This window comes from Myotis brandtii, unplaced genomic scaffold (assembly GCF_000412655.1).
Source record: "Myotis brandtii unplaced genomic scaffold, ASM41265v1 scaffold59, whole genome shotgun sequence".
Classification (NCBI taxonomy): Eukaryota; Metazoa; Chordata; class Mammalia; order Chiroptera; family Vespertilionidae; genus Myotis; species Myotis brandtii.
Window position 1 is genome coordinate 7,176,410 of NW_005370223.1, and position 20,270 is coordinate 7,196,679.

The window sequence follows — 20,270 nt, forward strand, 5'->3', positions numbered from 1 at the left end:
GCAATGATGACAATTACTGAAGATATGAATCAACTAAAATAGTTGACAGGGACAATTCTTCCATCTTTGAAAATATCTACATCAAATCTGTTTAAATAGATTTTCATCTGCATAATATAACACATTCTGACAAGACCACCACCTCCACCAATGTGGTCAGTGTTGTGCTGTAAAATGTTTAATAACTGAGGGACCGCCCCCCCTCAAGTGCACAAATTTTGTGCACCGGGCTACTAGTCTGAATATAAAATCAGATATAAAAGAAGAAACTTTCAGCTTTGCTTCATATGAGAAAAAACAACCAAGCAAATAACAAGATGACAGGAAGAAATCAGATTGATAAATATACCAAGTTCAATTTTTTAAACTACAAAATTTATAAAAACTATAGGGAAATAATAAAGTAACAGTGAGAAACTATTTTAATATATGCAAAATAAAAGATTTTGCTCTCCTAGTAATTGCAGTTGATAGCAAAAATGGTAACAAAACTGTGGAAGTCACTAAGAATGAAAATTTTAATAGTTATGGGCCTTTAAGAATTATTAAGTTATAAAAGCTTAGATGAGTGGGAAGATGTATTTACCTCAATGAATTTCTGAATTTCATGGACACAAATATGTTGGAGTTGCTTTTTAATGGCATATAAATTGTGCCTTTTTAATGGCATATAAATTGTGCACTCAAATACAACAGTTTTATGTATAGTCGTAGTCTAATCTAAAAATCAAGCAAAGTGCTTCATTTCTAAGGCTTAATGCTACATTCAAAATTACATTTTAATAAATTTCATTCCATATAACTTTGTATGTAAAGAAAATACTAATTCATTTTGAGCTAACTTCTCTTGGCTCAATGTTTTTATGAAAAATAATTATGCAGTCCATTTGGAAAAATATAATCAACCCATGGGCATGCAGATATCAATTTTATCTTATGAGAATTTCTCCGTGTTCCAGTTACTTCATTCTTATTACATGCTGCAAAAGGCAGTAATAATTTTTATAGCCAAATATCACTTCATAAGATACCAGGTGGCTTTCAATATTTACCACATAAGTCATGCATGAAATTTAAACATTACAAAAAATGACTTACCAGTTGACACTCCTGAAATATGCACATTTTCAGAATGTTCTGCAAGAGCACCATTTCCTAAAATTAAACATAATGGATAAACTAATTTCCAAGATAAAATTTATAAAAAATTTTCAGATTCTCCCTTTAAAAGAAAACAACTACATAGAGCTACGTGTAATATTCAGCAACTAAATTAAAGCCTCCTATATATTCTTCAAAACAATACAAAACCCAACAATTCAATGGTAGTAGGAAAAACACAGTATTTTTGAATTCACAAAAATGCAATGTAATATATAAAGGTCAAATATACAGATCTGAGTAAAACCAGAAAGAATTTCCTATCAAGTTAATAGTCAAAAGAGAACTTCATATCACTACTAGAAAAGAGAGAATCATGTACTTGAAAAAACATATATATTTTTATTGATTATAGAGAAGAAAGGAGAGGGAGAGAGAGAGAAACATCAATGACGAGAGAGAATCATTGATCGGCTGCCTCCTGCACACCCCCTCCTGGGGATTGAGCCAGCAATCCAGCATGTGCCCTGACCTGGAATTGAACCTTGAACTTCCGGTTCATAGGTTGACATTCAACCACTGAGCCACGCAGGTCGGGCGAGAATCACGTACCTTTAAAAATCGTATCTCCTAAGAGCATGCTCAATCCATCAACAGTGTGGCCATTGCTAGGGTCACACATGTTGGCACATTAAAAAAAAATGCCTTGCATTATCTCTTTTAACCTTATATCAACAACTCTAGTAGTCTTAAGACCATTAGGGACAAAATTATATATATTTTTTGGTATCTCCTGATTTTCTATACATCCTATCACAAAGTTGGGGACATGGAACCATTCAAATATACTTCTAGTGAACAGATATATGACCAGAGAACAGGACATTTTGAAGGGTAACTATTCCATTGCTAGGGAAGATTGTTCAAGTTTATTAGAGATTCTATTATGGGAGCCAAGGACATAGTAGGTCTACAATCACTCTGGATCCTGGAGTCCTTTATTAGCCCTTCTCTCTATTCCCTTCAGACCTTTCCTTTCTTCTTGTTCCTTTGTCTCCTCCTGATGATATATTCAGGTCTTTCTCTTTCATAAAAGAAAACTTCTTTCTTGCCAGTGCACCTACCTGTTTCTGCTTTCCTATCTTGGTCTTTCCCTCCTAAGTTAAATTCTTTGAAAGAATCTATACTCACTAATGGAGCTCCCTTACATATCATTTACTCCTGAACCTATCTTAGATTTTGAACATCACCTTTTCTCAGCCTGGTACAGCCCAGTGCACTGCCACTTACCTGCTTAACTCCTTCAACTCAGCTCAGGAAATAGATCTCCATCCATCTCAGAATGAATTAGGAGTCCTCCTTAACGTTCCTACCGTACAACAAATTAGTACTGACTCATGAGCATACTACTACCACGGCCCTATCATCCTGTCTGGGTTATTAATTTACCCATCTTCTACACCAAATTTTGAGTGTCTTTAGAGCAAAAAAAGTCTCTTTCCCTTTGCTTCTTTTCTCCTCTTCTTCACTTTCTACTTGCCTTCCTATTTCCCAGTTTCTGACAGAGTGCGATCTCAGGAAATATTTGTTGATTTAATAAGTCAAAATTACCAGATCTTGAAATTAAGCACAAAACATCCTTTGTGTAATTAACAATTTGATTTCAGGTTATAGTTTGCTTAGAGGATTAAAAAAAAAAAAGGAAACAAAAGGGTAGAGAAATACAAAGAGGAAGACAGGCATTCTTTCATTAGTGAATTAAGTTAGAAAACTACAAAGGAAAGAGATTTCAGAACCAGTTGTTCACTTAGATTACAGGTTTAGAGAGCTGCTTCTTTACACTATCCTTTAAATGTAAAATGTTTGGTAAATGACTATTCAGACCTCTGGAGCAGCTTCAATTTTTAGATTGAAAGGGACTCAACTCTGAATTAGCTTCAGCTACTTCTTGGGGGTGGGAGAGAGGGAGCACTGGGGGAGAACCAAGCCAAAGGCATGATGCTTTTATGCATCATTTTTGATCTTCAATGACTCCTAGGTTCTTAATGGCTTTAATAAATCTATTTAAAGAATTCTTTTTTTTTTTCTATGAGCAAATGGCTAGCTTTTCATTTACCTCTAATGAAGTTCATCTCATAATTTTTCACTTTCACATAATCTTTAAAATAGTACCCTGCAGTTTATCCCATCAACTTGACATTTCCCTATTAAAATATCATATATGAAGTTGAGGATTATCCTTTTTCATATAACTTTAAAAAGTACCAATCTATAATAATAAAAGCATAATATGCTAATTAGACCAGACAGCTGAACGACCTTCCGGATGTCATTCCAGACAAAGCCACGGTGGTGGGGCCAAGGCAGAGGCGGTCCGGTGCAATCAGGCAGGCAGGTGAGTGGTTATGGGCGATCAGGCAGGTAGTCAGACATCCCCCCAGGGGTCCCGGATTGCGAGAGAAGAGGGTGCAGGCCGGGCTGAGGGAACCCCCTCCCTCGTGCATGAATTTTATGCACCGGGCCTCTAGTGTAAATATATTTATCCCTACTATATAGGTGTGCTTCCCCAAGTGAATGAAGACACACATAGATAGACATTCTCTTACCTACAATGATATTACTTCAATGAAATTAATTATAATTTTTATATCATTTAATATAGCCAAGCCATCGTCAAATTTCCCTGGGTAGCTCATAAATGTCTTTTTACAGTTGGTTTATTTGAAGCAGGACCTAAAAGAAATCTTAATGTTTCATTTGGTTAGTGTGTTTAAATCTCTCAACCTATAGTAATACTCCCTTATTTTCTATACTGCAGACTTGTTACAGAAACCAGATCCGTTGTCCTGTAAGAGACCCATATTTAGTGGTGTCACTAAACTTTGTTCATCTAGCTCTAGAGTCATCAAATTTTTTCTTAAAAAGGCCAGATAGTAAATATTTTAGACTTTGTGGGCCATATGATCTCTATTGCAACTACCCAACTCTGCCACTGTTGCATGAAAGCAGCCATAGATAATACTTGAATGCATCAGAGTAACGTGTTTCAATAAAACATTATGAAAAGAAAACAAAACAAAAAACAGGCAGTGGGCTGGATTTGGCTCAAAGGCCATATAATTTGCCAACCCCTGGGTAGAATCTGATTTGACATGGGTTCAACATTTTTGGCTGGAAAACTTCAGAGCTGATGCTGTATGTTTCATGTATATTACAGGAGGCAGCACAAACTTTCTGCCTGCCCTACTTTTCATAAGACTGAGGTTAATCAATAGGTCCAAGTCAGGCAGCCTGATCACTCCATTGTAAAGTTCCCACATGACCATTTTTATAATACTAGTTTCATCAGAGGAAACTGATAATCATGGCCTGAATAAATTATTTCATTATGGCAACATTATTTTCTAACCCTGCCAATTTTTATACTTCCACTAACTGAAATTCCACAAAGAACTTTCCCTCAACAAATGTTACCTGCTTACCCTTAAACACAGTTCATACAGAAAAGGGAGGATAAATGCAATTTGCTAGTATTTTATTTAGGATTTTTGCATCTGTGTTCACCAGATGTACTGTCTATAGTTTTTTTGTGTGTCATCCTTGCAAGGTTTTGGTATCAAGGTTTTGTTGGCCTTGTAGAATGTGTTAGGAAGTATTGCCTCTTCTTCAATTTTTTGGAAGAATTTGAGAAGGATAGGTATCAAGCCTTTTTTGAATGTTTGGTAGAATTCACTAACGAAGCCATCTGGTCCTGGACTTTCATTTTTTAGGAGGCTTTTTCAATTTCCTCACTGTTAGTCTATTTAGATTTTCCAATTCTTCATGATTCAGTCTGTAAATGTTAAATATATCTGTAAACCTACCTATTTCTTCTAGGTTATTGAATTTGGTGGCATATAGTCTTTCATAGTATTCTAGTGTGATCCTTTCTAAATCTGTGATGCCTTTGGTAACTTTTCCTCTTTCATTATTGATTTTGTTTATATGAGTCTTTTCTCCTTTTCCTTAGTCTAGCCAGGGGTTTGTCAATTTTATTCATCTTTCCAAAGAACCAGCTCTTTGTATAATCTTTTTACTCTCTATTTAATTCTGCTCTAATTTTTATTATTTCCTTTCTTCTGCTGACTTTGGGTTGCTTTTGTTCTTCTTTTTCTAGTTCTTTAAGATGCGATGTTAGATTGTTTATTTGGAGTTAGCTTATTTTTTGAGATAGGCATGCAATGATATACACTTCCCTCTTATTACTGCTTTTGCTGCATCCCAAAAGTTTTGATATGTCATATTATTGTTCTCATTTGCCTTTCTATATCTTTTGATCTCACCTTTTATTTCTTCTTTGACCCAGTTATTTTTTAGTAGTATGTTGTTTAATCTCCACATGTTTGTGTGTTTCTTTACTCTCTTTTTGCAGTTGATTTCTAATTGCAAAGCATTGTGGTCAAAGAATATGCTTGGTATGATTTCAATCTTCTTGAATTTGTTGAGGCTACTTTTGTAATCCAACATATGGTATATCCTTGAGAATGTTTCATGTGCACTGGAGAAGAATGTATAATCTGATGTTCTGGGATGAAAGGCTCCGTAAATATCAATTATATCCATTTGGTCTAATGTATCATTTCAGGCTGATATTTCTTTATTTATTTTCTTTTGGATGATCTATCTAGAGCTGCCAATGGATTATTAAGGTTCCCAAATACGACTATTGTTTTTGTCTGTTTCTCCCTTTAGTTCTGTTAGTAGCTGCTTTATGTATTTGGTGCTCTCTGACTGAGTGCATATATATTAAGAAGTGCTATGTCCATCTTTGTCTCTCGTTACCTTTGTTTTCTTGAAATCCTTTTTGTCATATATAAGTATGGCTACACCTGCTTTTCTGTGGGTGCCATTTGCTTGGAAAATCATTTTCCACCCTTTGAGTCTAACTTCGTCTTTGCAGTTTAGATGTGTCTCTTGAAGGTAGGCTATGGTTAGGTTTTGTTTTTTGATCCAATATGCTACCCTGTGCCTCTTTATTGGTGAATTCAGTCCATATACATTTAGGGTAATTACTGATGTATGAGGATTTCCTATAGCCATTTGAACTTTTGTTTTCTGGTAGCTCTGTGCCTCCATTGGTTATTTTCCTTTGTGTTTTTTTCTCTTGTTTTTGTGTGGTGGTATTCCATACTTCCTTCCTGTTTTCTCTTCTTTTAAGCCATGTGTCTCAGTTTTGGGTTTGTGTGTGTGTGTGTGTGGTTACCTTTAAGTTTAAGAAAAATAAAGTTTCATATATACTAGTACAATAATCCTTTTTCATTTGAATGTATCTGATCCCCATCCTCCTTTGCAAATTCAGACCTTTATCTTCTCCCCTTTCATGCTTTTATTGTCACAAATTATCCCTGTTTATTTGTAAAGTTATTGTGGATCTTGCTCATAGTTTTGTGACCTTTTGTTTCAGGTAAATAACTCCCTTGAGTATTTCCTGCAGTGGAAACCTTCTGGTGATAAATTCCCTTAGCTTCTGTATGTCAGGAAAAAATCTGATTTCTCCTTCATATCTAAAGGACAACTTTGCTGGATATATTATTGCTGGTTGGTAATTTCTCTCTTTCAGTAATTTGAATATTTGGTTCCATTCTCTTCTGGCTTGTAGCATTTCAGCTAGAAAGTCCAATGATAACTTAATGGACTTCCCTTTATAAGTTACTCTCTTCTTTTTCCTGGCTGCTTTGAGAATTTTTTTTTGTCATTAATTTTTGACAGTTTTAATACAATTTGTCTTGGAAAAGGCCCTTTTGGATTGATGTGATTAGGTGCTCTGTTTCTTGGATCCAAGAATCTAATTCTTTGCATAGGTTTGGAAAGATCTCATCAATTATTTGTTGGAATAGCCTCCCCATTCCCTTCTCCCTCTTTTCCTCTTCTGGTATGCCTATTATTCTTATATGGCTCTTTTTGATGGAATCAGATAGTTCTAGTAGAATTCTTTTTTTTTTAATGCTCAAATCTCTCTTCTTCCCTCTGTGTCATTTCTATCTTTGATATCACTAATTCTTTCCTCCATCTGGTTGGCTCTATTTCCTATACTCTTATTCATCCTTAATTATTTTTATTGAGTTCTATAGCTCTAGAATTTGTTTGGTTCTTTTTTAAAGTTTCAATCTCTTTGGTAAAGTACTTGTTTTGGCTGTCGATTTGTTTTCTGAGATCATTAAATTGCCTGGCTGCATTCTCTTGCATCTTGTTGATTTTTTTCATAACTGTAATCTTGAATTCTCTGTCATTTATATCACATAATTCCATGTCTTTAAGTTTGTTTTCTGGGGTTTTTCATTTTCTATTTGAGCTGCCTCACTACCTTGGTTATTTCTGGTTATTTGATGGATTCCTTCTCTGTCTAGGCATCTATGAGTGGTACCTCTCTAGCAGATTACTATGAAGAAGCCTTTCTATTATTTTCCAGTAGGTGGCACTAAATCATAAGTTTTTAGCTGTCTTGCACTTCTCTGGCTTTTCAGATCTCGGTGGGGTAGTATTGCCTGGATAGATGGTTTCCTCTACTGTGCTCTGGCCACCCCCCCCCCCCCCCCCCCCCCCCCCCCCATCCCACAGAGGAATTAGTTGTGCAATGGACTCCAAATCTGTGGAATCCCAGTGCTGTCCTCCACAGCCAGATGCTGCTGTCATTATAACAATGTGTGTGGGTGTGGGGAACCTGGCCAGCTTCTTTGCTGTTTTGCCTGTCAAGTTATGGTGACTTTGGACTTCTGCGGGGTCTTCCCAGTGTTCAGAACTAGTCACAGAGTGCACCCTCTGCTCAGGGAAAAAAATGATTCTGTAGTACTAGTTCTCGAGTTTGCAGATAATGTGCTACACAACATGACAACAAAGGCAAAGCAAGCCTCCACGACTTTGTTTCTGAGTCAGGAATGCTGACTGCCAGACCACCACAGCAGCATGTCTGACCTGTGTCCCTGCCCAGGTCACTAGGCTCACCCACAGCTCATACTGCTCACTCCTGCAGGAAAGCCTACTGAATCTCTCTCCTGGCTGAAGTGAGTGCCAGCCACAACCTGATTCCTCCCCTCTCTGGGTTGAGCCCTCCTGTGAATGCCCAGCTGTAGGGCTGCATCTCTGGCTCATCTCAGCTTTTCTCCCTTCTTGCCTCCCCAGTTCGCTTCTACTTGCCCGCCTTAAGGTGTATCAATGTGCAGGTCTTTCAGGAATATTGTGCATAGAGCAGGGAATTCTTTGTTGAGTTATAAGTGTTTAAAATGTTGAAACTTCAAGGGGAGAGACCAAAGGGATCTCTCATGCCACCATTCCTCTAATGCCTCTACTTTTGTTACTTAATCAAAAGGAAAATAATAAAAATTAAGATAACAATTAATAAAACATGTTACAGTATTTATAAATGTGAACATAACTAAAAAATCTAATGTTCAATATTAAAGAAACAGTTTATGAAGAGAAAGTGATAGGAAAAAGTGCCACAGATATATGTCAAGTAATAGCAATAAACCTATCAGCCAAAAATTACCATTTCTAGTAGTCAAGTATGAATGCTCATTTCATTACCTTCTAAACACATTTTTACTATGTCTTTATTGAAAATTATGAACACTAATAAAACAGTTTGATTTTTACATATTTACTAAATTAGTATGTGGTATGTATTTGCATTTCTTTAAGTTAATTTTTGTTTCTAATTTTATTAGTCATCCAATTATTGTTCCTATAATTATCTTTTGTCCATCTACTAAGGAAGGAAATTAACATTTTATGTAGAAAGTATTTGCATAAGTTATTTAATAGCCTCACAAAAAACCCTGAAGGTAGGTAGCAGAAAACCCAATAATCTAGCATCTTGCTATTTAGAAATCTCAAATAGGAAATCAAAATTAATTCAAAAAATTAATGAGCTGGCATCTATGGCTCATCTATCAGTACCACAAGCAGATGAGTTCTAGTTACGAATTTAAAAGAGCAAATGTGCCCTAGCCGGTTTGGCTCAGTGGATAGAGTGTCAGCCTGTGGACTAAGGGGTCCCAGGTTTGATTCTGCTCAAGGGCACAGGTTCCGGTTGTGGGTTCGATCCCCAGTGGGGGGCATGCAGGAGGCAGCCAATCAATGATTCTCTCTCATCATTGATGTTTCTCTCTCTTTCTCCCCCTCTCCCTTTCTCTCTGAAATCAATAAAAATATATATTTTTAAAAAAGAGCAAATCTATCAGAAATTAATCAGTTTGCATATAAACTACATTGAATTTAGGAATATCTGTAAATAAAACTTTAAAAAGCAATATACTGTTATGGTTAAGAGAAGAGACCAGAACCACCCTTTCTGGGTTCAAATCCTAGCTCTTCTGCTTACTAATTATATAGCCTTAGCTAAGCTACTTAACTTCTCTGGTTTCTTATCTGTAAAGTGAACATACTAACAGTGTCTAGGCTGCCAGGGTTGTTAAGAGTGTGCCCAAACATACAGTGATTAGAACACTGTCTAGCATACAGAAACTACTATGTGTTTACTACTGTTACAAAAATGAGTTTATAAAACAGTCTCTCCTTGCCTCTGCTACTTCACATAGCATAGCTTGCCATTCAAATACAGTGAAACCTAGTTTCTCGAATTTCTCCCATCTCGAACAATTTGATTCTTGACCAAGTTGTTAACAGAAAAAATGTTTTGGTTGTTGTTGAAGCCAACTTCGGTTTAAAGGACAACTCTTTCAAGCTGATACCTCAGCATGACAAAAATTGTCTGTCAGACCACAAACAAAGGAGAGAATGTTTTTGTTGTTGGGGAAGTCACCAATTAGCACAATTTTAAAGCACAAAGAGGCCACCAAGAGTGCTAATGCTGCTAAGGGTGTGAGAGAAACAATGGTCCCAGCAGCTGAAGAGGTAGCAAAACTGCTGTTGACTGGTATAAAGGAAAAGCACTTAGCCCAGGCAGTAATATGGGAACAATCAAAGATGCTGCACGCTGACCTGAGAGACACCCTGGAAGGAGTGCTGAAAGTGATTCCTTTAAGGCTAGCAGGGGGTGGTTAGATAAACTTAAGAAGTGTTTATTTATAGATTAAACAGTACATTAGACATGTACTGTATATAAGAAGTTAAAACAGGGAATCACTTGGGGCTCTGGAATGAATTAATTTAATTTACATTATTTCTAATGGGAAAAAATGATTCAATTTTCGAACAAATTGCTTCTTGAACAGCTTTCCGTAACGAATTAAGTTCGAAAACTGAAGTTCCACTGTACTGTACTGTACTGTGACTATTTCAAAATATTTATGTTTTAGCCCTAGCCAGGTGGTTCCGTTGGTTGGAGCATCGTCCCATATATTTTTTTTAAAAATGTATTCCTATACTCTAGCAATGAAAAATACAAAAAATTAAGAAAATAATTACATTTACAATAGCACTCACACAAAAGTAAGTTTAACAAAGGAAATACTCTAAAACTACAAAACATTGTTGAAAGAAATTAAAGAAGGCCAACATAACTGGAAAGACATCGCATGTTCATGGATCAGAAGGCTCTAAATTGGTAATATAGCAATACTCCCCAAATTGATCAACAGACTCAATTTAATACCTCACAAAATCCAAGCTGCCTCCCCCCATCACCCCAAATTGAGAAACTAATCCTAAAATTCACACAGAAATTCAAGGAATCCAGAATAGTAAAACAATCTTCATAAAAAATAATAAATTTGGAGGATTCACATTCCTGATTTCAAAACCTACTGTAAAGCTACAGTAATGAAGGCAGTGTGATAACCGGCATAAGGACAGACAGATAGGCATATAGAATAGAGCTGTCAATCAAGAAATAAGCCCTTACAGTTACAGTCCACTGATTTTCAACAAGAGTGCCAGGATAATTCAATGGGGAAAGAATAATATTTTCATCAAATTGGGATGAGGCAACTGGTTATCCACATGCAAAAAAAAAAAAAATGAATTTTGATCCCCTACCTCACACTTTACATAACAATTAACTCAAAATGGACCAGGCATCTAAATATAAATACTTAAAACTATAAAACTCTTAGAATAAACATAAGAATTAATCTTCATGACCTTGGATTAGGAAATGGATGTTTAGATATGACACCAAAGCACAAGCAACAAAAGAAAAAACAGGTAAATTGAACCGTCTCAAATCAAAGAAACACGTGTGCTTCAAAGGTCACCAGCAAGAAAGTGAAAAGTCAAACTACAGAATGGGAGAAAATATTTGTGAATCACATATCTGATAAGGGGTTAATATCCACAATACACAAAGAACTCTTACAGCTCAACAACACAAAGACAAATAATCCAACAAATTAGAACTGAGCAAAGACTTTGAATAGACATTTCCAAAAACATAGACAAATGGCCAAAAACACATGAAAAGAAGAGCATTAAGGAAATGAAAATCAAAACTACAATGTGATATCACTTCACATGTGCTACATGCATGAACCATGATAACACTGTGTTAGGTTAAGGAAGCCAGACACAATAGATCACATATAGTATGATTTCCATTTATATAAAATGTCCAAAATAGACAAATCCATAATGAAATAAAGTTCCTCAGTGGCTGCCAGGGACTAGGGGAAAGGGGAAAGGGATAGTGATTGTTAATAGGGACAGGGTTTCCTTTTGGGCTGAAAGAGTCTGTAATTAGATAGTGGTGATATTTGGAAAGCCCTCTGAGGATACTAAAACAACTGAAATATATACTTAAAAAGATTGAACTTTATTGTATAAAAGTGTTAAAATTTTAAAAGCATAATAAATACACTATGACCAAATGGTTTATCCCCCAAATAAAAGGCTAAACATTTAAAAAAAATCAATGTAACTCACTATACTAACAATAAAAAGAAAAATCACATAATGACAAAGACAGATGACGAAAAGCATTTTCAAAACACAACATTCATTCATGATAAACTCTCAGCACATTAGGAATAGAGAGGAAGTGTATGCCTTACTCATTGACATTAACCCTAGGTCAGTGGTTCTCAACCTTCTGGCCCTTTAAATACAGTTCCTCATGTTGTGACCCAACCATAAAATTATTTTCGTTGCTACTTCATAACTGTAATGTTGCTACTGTTACGAATCATAATGTAAATATCTGATATGCAGGATGGTCTTAGGCGACCCCTGTGAAAGGGTCTTTCGACCGCCAACGGGGTCGCGACCCACAGGTTGAGAACCGCTGCCCTAGGTAGTGATTCCTCTCCTACAGCGCTAATAGTAGGTTTCCCCTTTACCTCCCACCCTTTGAACCACGGTGAATATTCCTATGTATAAGTAATAATGCTAGTGACAACACTAAGTCATTGTTTAGATAATACTGGGGCTATATTTTGGTTAATTCTGTGGCTACGACCTTTCCAGCAAATAAGTTTGGTCTTAAAGTGTCATCCCCATCAGACTAGAAATACCTAATTGATAGAATACAAGAATCCTAACCTTGGACTTGAACCTTGAGTTCCAATCAATGCTCATTTAGCATCTCCATTTCAACCCCCTCTCCCCCCAACACACACACACACACACACACACACACACTCCACCTCAGATCCTTCCTTCAGATTCCACTTCTCATGGGACCAATCCATCTCCACTGGTTATCTTATTGGCTCATTTTGTTCTAAGGCCCATTCATAAGAAGGGATCTCTTTCTTATATAAGCTCATCTCTATTATCTTCCTGAGTGAACCAGAGTTTAACCACACTAGAACAAAGCTGTTAACTTTTGCTTTCCTAACATAGTACCTACACAGTTCATAAACACTCTCCTTCCCTAATCTTAACAGGCAAAATAATCACCACTGGAACACTAAAATCTTTTACACTGTTCCTGACCATTGAAATCAACAACAACAAAAAGGTTACAAGGGTATCTAAAAGAATGGATTAACAGATAAAGAAAATCAGGCAGTAGGAGACGGGAGGTTAGCTTACATGAGAGGGAGAGAAAGAAAAGGAACAGAGGGAGGAAGAAATCTAGGACTGAGTAACTGACCTTGTAAGTTATTCTCAAAGCGTGGTCAGTGGACTCCTGGGAACCCACAAAACCCTTTCAGAGTTTAACAGAATACAGAAAGTTCATTGATACAGTTTCAGATTCCATGTTGTAATTAAACTTTAAAAAAGTATTACTTGTCAAGTTCTGGGATAGCATCAAAGAATATTCATTTATCTGAAAAGGCTACTGGAATACTTTTCCCTTTACAATTACATATCTATTTGAAGCCAGATTTTCTTCCAAAACTTCAACCAAAACATGTCACAACAGACTGACTGCAGAAGCAGGGATGAGAAATAGCTGTTTTCTGTTCAGCCAGACATTACAGTAATTTACAAAAACATATAGCAATGCCACTCTTCTCGCTAAATTTTTTTTGTTTTGAAAAATTTATCATCAATGGTCATTTTACATAACTTTATTCAATGTATGTTATTTATGGTCACATGTAATGGGTTTCTTATGTCATTTTAAGTGAGTAAAATATTTTCACAATTCCTCAATTTTAATTTATATTATTTAAAAACATATACATCTCCCATATAAAAAGAGCATTCTTCGGATTCCTCAGTAATTGTTGAGTCCTGAGACCCAAAAGTTTGAGAACTACTGCTATACACTTTTCCCTTAAGCTAATATATCCTAGTTAACTCATCTATTCTATTGCTGATGGAACTATAACAAGGATGCTCTGAATATTCTTGTGAATGTCTTTTGGCATACATTATGTTCCCACTTCTAGGAGTAGAATTGCTAGATCACAGGGCCTATTTTATTCAGCTGTTGCCCAAAGTGGTTATTAAGCATTTGAAATGTGGTTAGTCTAATTAAGATGGGCTATAAGTACATAAAATTCACACTGAATTTTGAAGACTTGGTATGAAAAATTAATTTCTATTGATTACATGTCAAAATGATATATTTTAGATATACTGGGTTAAATATATTATTAACATGAATGTCACCTGTTTCTTTTTCTTTTAATGTGGCTACTAGAAAATTTATATACATAACTTACATTTGAGGCTCATTATTCTTTCCAAGACCCCCAGTGGATGCCTAAAACTTCGAATAGTACCGAACTCTATATACTATGTTTTTTCTATACATGCATATCTTTTCACTTAGAGCAGTGGTTCTCAATCTTCCTAATGCCACGACCCTTTAATACAGTTCCTCATGTTGTGGTGACCCCCAATTTCATTGTTACAAATTGAACATAATTAAAGCATAGTGATTAATCACAAAAACAATATGTAATTATATATGTGTTTCCCGATGGTCTTAGGCGATCCCTGTGAAAGGGTCGTTTGACCCCCAAAGGGGTCGTGACCCACAGGTTGAGAACCGCTGACTTAGAGGAAGAACGTTATAGCTTCTCATTCGCATATTCAAATCACCAGCACCACTACTCTTGTGCTTGGGGCCATTATTAAGTAAAATAAGGTTTACTTGAACAGTCACTCTGATAACCCAGATAGCTACTAAGTGACTGATGGGTGAGTAGCATACACAGTGTAGATACGCTGGACTAGGGGATGACTCATGTCCTGGGCAGGATGGAGTGGGACAAGCACGAGATTTCATTATGTTACTTAGACTGGTGCACAATTTAAAACTCATGAATTATTTACTTCTGGAATATTTTACTTAATATTTTCAAACCATGGCTAACCATGGGTAACTGAAGCTGCAGAAGCAAAAAAACTGTGGAAAAGGAAAGGGGGCTCCTGTCTATATCTATTGGACAGCACTGCTCCAGGGGGGAGCGGAGAAGTAAAACAGGCCAATGCCAACCCTGTATATAAGCACAGTCTCACATGTTTATGAGAAGGGCACCTAGTTTTGACGAACCAGGAAGACTTCCCAAAGGAGGTAACATCTAGAGAAAAGCCAAAGAACAGGCAGAACTTAGCCTAGTTGAGAAAGTGTTGGGGGAAGGAAGATAAAGCCAGGCAGAGAAAATAGTGTGTGCAGAGGCCAGGAGACAAGACAATGTGTTGAGTATGGCAGGAACTCGGTGAAGGGGAGAGGAATGGTGGGGAAAAGTAACGAGAGACAAGGAAGGTAAAAACTAGGCAGATCATGAAGGGCCTAGTGAGTTATGCTTGTATTTTAAGAATAAGGAACTACTGTTGGGTTTTAAGCAAGAAAATTACATCATATCTGTACTCAGAAAAGTCACTCTGGCTGCTACTATATGTGATAGGATTGAATCAGGATAAAACTAGAGTCAAAAGTAGGTGGGGGCTGTAACAATAATGTAGACAAAAAAATAACGGACCTTTACAAGAAATAAACAGCAGTAGAGGGATGTGAACCTTGGCAAAATCATGACTCTCAGCTTCAGCTTCCTGTAATAATACCTACCTCACAGAGTTCTGTCAACTGACGGTCATGGTCATTGGCACCAATTCAACACCAATAGGGATCCCCAATTTGGGTGCGATGAAGAAGGGCACATTATTCAGCTCAGCTGTGATATAGCAGGGCTATGAGAGGGTCCTGGGGCCAAGCCCCTCTCTGGGTAGACAGCTCTGCTCTGCTCATTGCTGGTCTGTTCTGCTCCGTGCTGGTCTGCTTTGCCCTGCACTGATCTGCTCCCCTTTGCTCTGCTCCAGGGAGACATCTTCTGTGTTTCAGCTCCAGCTGGGAAAATACAGTCTTTGGTGTCTCTCAGAGCCAGAGGGGAGCTGACATGCAGACAGAAGTCCCTGCCTCTGGTCCCTGATTGGTCTGTCCTCATACAAATGAGGACTCCACATTCTCAACAGTTTGATTGATCTAAAAGGTACTGCCATCCTGATTGGTCGGAATGGAGCGGTTCTGACTGGTCGGTGGATGGGGGATACAGCTGTGCAGTTCCAACTGGATGGGGTATACTGATTGGTCGGAATGGAGGGGTTCTGACTGGTCCAGAACCAGTCAGATGGGGGATACAGCTGTGCAGTTCCAACTGGATGGGGAAAGTCTCAGTCCTCTGGGTGGAAACAGGGTTCCAGGAACTCCTCTGTAAGGAATGGCTCAGATGGCAGAAACACACTGCAGGCAGGCAGCTTGGTGCAGGCTCCTCCCTGAATGCAGTTTGCATGAGAGGCCCCTGTGTAGAATAGCTGCTGGGCTCTGGTCTGTTGTTTTCATTTGAGCCCAGTCAGCCACCAGGAACCCTTTTTAGTAGGCATATTCTTTCTCAAAACCACAGTTATTTTGAGGATTTAGCCGGGCATTTTTGTTTGTTTGTTTGTTTTGTTAATCCTCACCTAGAACCACAGTTATTTTGAGGATTTAGCTGGGCATTTTTGTTTGTTTGTTTGTTTTGATAATCCTCACCTGAGGATCCCCCCCCCCGCCCCCCCCACTGATTATTTTAGAGAGTGGAAGGTGAGGGGAGAGAAACATCGATGAGAGCGAGACACATTGATTGGTTGCCTCCCACACAGAGTGGGGCCGGGGATTGAACCTGTAACCCAGGTAAGTGCCCTTGACCTGAAATTGAACCTGTGACCCTTTGGTGCTCAGAGTCGACGCTCCAACCACTGAGACACACCAGCCAGGGTAGCCAGGCATTTTTTTTGTAAAGGAGTTCTGTATTCTAACTCTTGGTAAAAGGTTTTAGTGTTACTAGAACAAGCAATTATAATTTCAAGAAATTGAATTCTATTTAATACCAGATACAAAAATACCAGATACAAAGATTCATCTTTTCTCCAATTTCCTAACTTAAAACCTAAATGATGCTTTAACAATCAATGAAATTAAGTCAAATAAGAACTTACCTTTTATTTGAAAGGTAAATTCCAACTACTAAATATCTTACTATGCTACATTTAATTTCAATAGGAAAGATTACCATCACCTTCCATTATTTTAAAAACTGAAATGTGAGTTAAAGGTAGGTATCAAGTTACTCTCATTCAATGGTCAGAAACTGAGTGTAAAACAATTTCATTTCTTCACCAAACTAACAGGGCAGTGAATCATCAAATACTTTAGAAAACTGTTCTGTCAACTTCATTTATTTTAAAGTTTCAAGACTTTCTAAAGTTATATATTCTATAAATAAACTATACAATCCAAGGGGAAAAGGGAAAAGGTCACTTTATTTTTCCAAAATTTCTGAAATTCTCCAGTCTACCAATGCATTCTTGACTCTTCTAAGACATAAAGCAATCTTTAACTGATCCCTTAGAACCAGGCATTTAACTTGGACAAAAAGTCCTTAAAATCTCTTTTGTCCCACCCTTTATTCCCTGCCTGAAGCACTCTTAAAATACAGTAGAAGTTATGTTCTGTACTTATTTCACTGACAAAAATGATAGTCCTTAGAACTGAGTTCTTCATAGAAAACCTAAGTCTCTCCCTTTGTAACTTAAATCTTCACCCTTCTTGTCACAAGTTGTACAACTACTCATCACAGTGCCCTTCTCACATTGAGTGTTCTTAGGCTTCTCCTTGTTAGATTAAATAGAAACTTAACTTCCTAAGGGTCTGAGCTGTTCTACTGAAATGTGGAAACAGAAATCACCCTCGATCTCTCATGCCTCCTCCTCACTCTCTCCTGATGATCTCATGTCATGTTACTTAGAGAAATCTCCATCTTCCCACCCCAAAATATACAGACCTAAGTACACGTTCACCAATATTAACTCTTTCCCTTTTGTGACAAGAGAGAAAGTACCCCTTTCTTCCCTACCACCTGGGCATTCCATACTCTTCTAACTCCGCTATCACTACCTTGGTCCAAGTTCCTGTGTCTCTCACCTGGATTACAGCCAAAAGCTAACCATCCTATCTCTCCTCTTGCCTACTTCAGCATAATCCTCCACACAGTGGTGAAAGTGACTGTTTTCAAAACGTAAGTCACATTATGCCCCTTAAACTTCTTTAATAATTAATTACACTTAAACCCAAGCTCTTTACCATGGTTTTTCAAGAGATCCCAACTTTACATGTCACTCTCCCTATGACCACTGTGCTCCAGCTACAACAATTTTATTCATTTACCTGCAACACACCAGCGGTTACACATCAACTCTTTCGTGATTCTGGGTCTTTCACGTGTTTTTCCCATGTGCAAAGCTCTCTTATTCCAATCATAACATGGTTAGCTATCCTTTAGGTCCGATGTCTCCTTGACAAATAAGCCTTCCTCTAATGATCCTGTGTCTGTTATTCACGATTGCTGCCCCTGTTTCTGTTACAGAGCTTATTACAACATATTCACTAGACTGTAAGTGCTATGAGGGCAGAAACCATGTCCATTAGGTTGTGCCTTCCTCAGTGCCAGACACAATATGTGCTCAACGAGTATTTGCTAAATGAATGAATGAGGGAAGAGACAGACAGGATTAGGTTGCAATTTTGGCTCCACTACTTCCTAGTGATTTGATCTTAGTTAAGTCACAACTTGTCTGAGCCTCAATTTTCTCTTCTATTGAAAAAAAAAAAAAAACCAAGCACAGTATCTGAACTTAATTTAATGTTATTAACGTAACACACACATACACACACACACACACACCTATTGTTGGCATCCACATAAAAAGACTGATCTATGCATCTGAACAGTTTGTGTTTGTAACCTGTATTTGCAGGATCTAATCCTATACCTTAGAAAACGGAAATAAATAGTGTCCTTCTTATTACTTACACCTCCCAAAAAGAGTCATGGGGCAGGTGGTGAGGAGAAAGAGAGGAGAAACAGGAGGAGAAGGTGACCTTAGAAACTGGAGATGATTAACTCAACTTCAATTCGTAAGTTTAGAACAACCTTCATTTACTATAAAGATTTGCAGCAAGAATAGGATTAATAGTCATTCTAAAATTCTGAAATAAAACATTTTCTAATTGTTTAAATTTATATAAATCTCATCTATATTAAATGTTTACCTCCTTTTTTATATTTACTAGAGGCCCAATGTGCGAAATTCGTGCAAGAGTAGGCCTTCCTTCCCCCAGCTGCCGGCACCGGCTTCCCTCTGGCACCCGGGACCCGGGCTTCCCTCGCAGCCCTGGCTTCATCAGGAAGGTCGTCCGGAAGGACGTCCAGAAGGACATCTGGTCTAATTAGCATATTATGCTTTTATTATTATAGATTCTTTAAACTGTAATAGCATTGATAAAATGTAAGAAAAACAAACAAAAAAAAACCCAACCACAAAAACACCTCAGATCAAAAACACACAGAGGTCTCAGTGTTCCCTTATTTTCTTGATAAGTTTTAAATATTCTAACCACAAAAGTCAGTCTTTTCTTTCCAAACATTTTTTTTTAACTCATGTTCACTTTTCAGCCTGACATCATTTTTATGGTTTCTTCTGAGATTTTACTTTCTAGGTACCTTCTAAATCATTTACCATACATCACTCAAATCTCCTCCATACTCTTCCTGGAACATAGTTATCTCTCTGAAAGTGGTCATTTAATAGTTTCTGCCCCATAACCACCTAGAATTTTGTGGAATGTGCTGTGTACTTTCATTTCTTCTAGGCCAGGGATATAACTTAGATTATAAACCCAAGACAGAATTTATGCTGAGCAATTCAGTTTTATTCAACATATTTTATATAATCAAGCTTGACTTTTTTAGAAGTAATTGGAATCTGGTTTAGGTTTTTCTTTCTCATGTTTCAGTTATTTCTACAATCTTTCTAAAATTGGAACTTTTAGTCTATCCTTAAACTGAAAAATTATAAAATGCTACAGAATGGTCCATAAAATTCACGGGAAAAGATTTACCCATCTATACTAATAAAAGGGTAATATGCTAATTAGGGCAGACGTCTTCCGGACGACCTTCCAGACAAAGCCACAGCAGCTTCAAGGGCCAAGGTGTGGCTGTGAAGGGCCCAGGCTCAGGCTGGCAGTGGGAGCAGCAGCGGGGTAATGGGGGTGGCGCCTTCCCCTGATCCACCAGCTCGCCTCCTGCAGAGGGAGGCCAGACTGTGGTTTAGGCCGGGGGCTGAGGCAGAGGTGGTTAGGGGCGATCAGGCCGTCAAGGGGGCAAGTTAGGGGCAATCAGGCCAGCAGGCAGGCAGAGGGGTTAGGGGCGATCAGGCAGGCAGGCAGGTGAGCGGTTAGAAGCCAGCAGTTCCAGATTGCGAGAGGGATGTCTGAGGGGTCCCAGATTGGAGAGGGT

General features: G+C 37.6%; 1 protein-coding gene across 2 annotated transcripts in view; it reads right to left on the reverse strand.

The window, feature by feature from the left end:
* Window positions 1-20,270, reverse strand: part of LRP12 (low density lipoprotein receptor-related protein 12) — a 52,290-nt gene that overhangs the window by 28,376 nt on the left and 3,644 nt on the right. The window contains exon 2 of one of the 2 annotated variants that reach the window (XM_005879307.2): window positions 1,099-1,155. The exons of the other annotated variant lie outside the window; for it this stretch is intronic. Coding sequence (XP_005879369.1) covers window positions 1,099-1,155 — 57 coding nt within the window. The remainder of the gene's footprint in view (window positions 1-1,098; window positions 1,156-20,270) is intronic. 2 annotated transcript variants of the gene reach the window in all.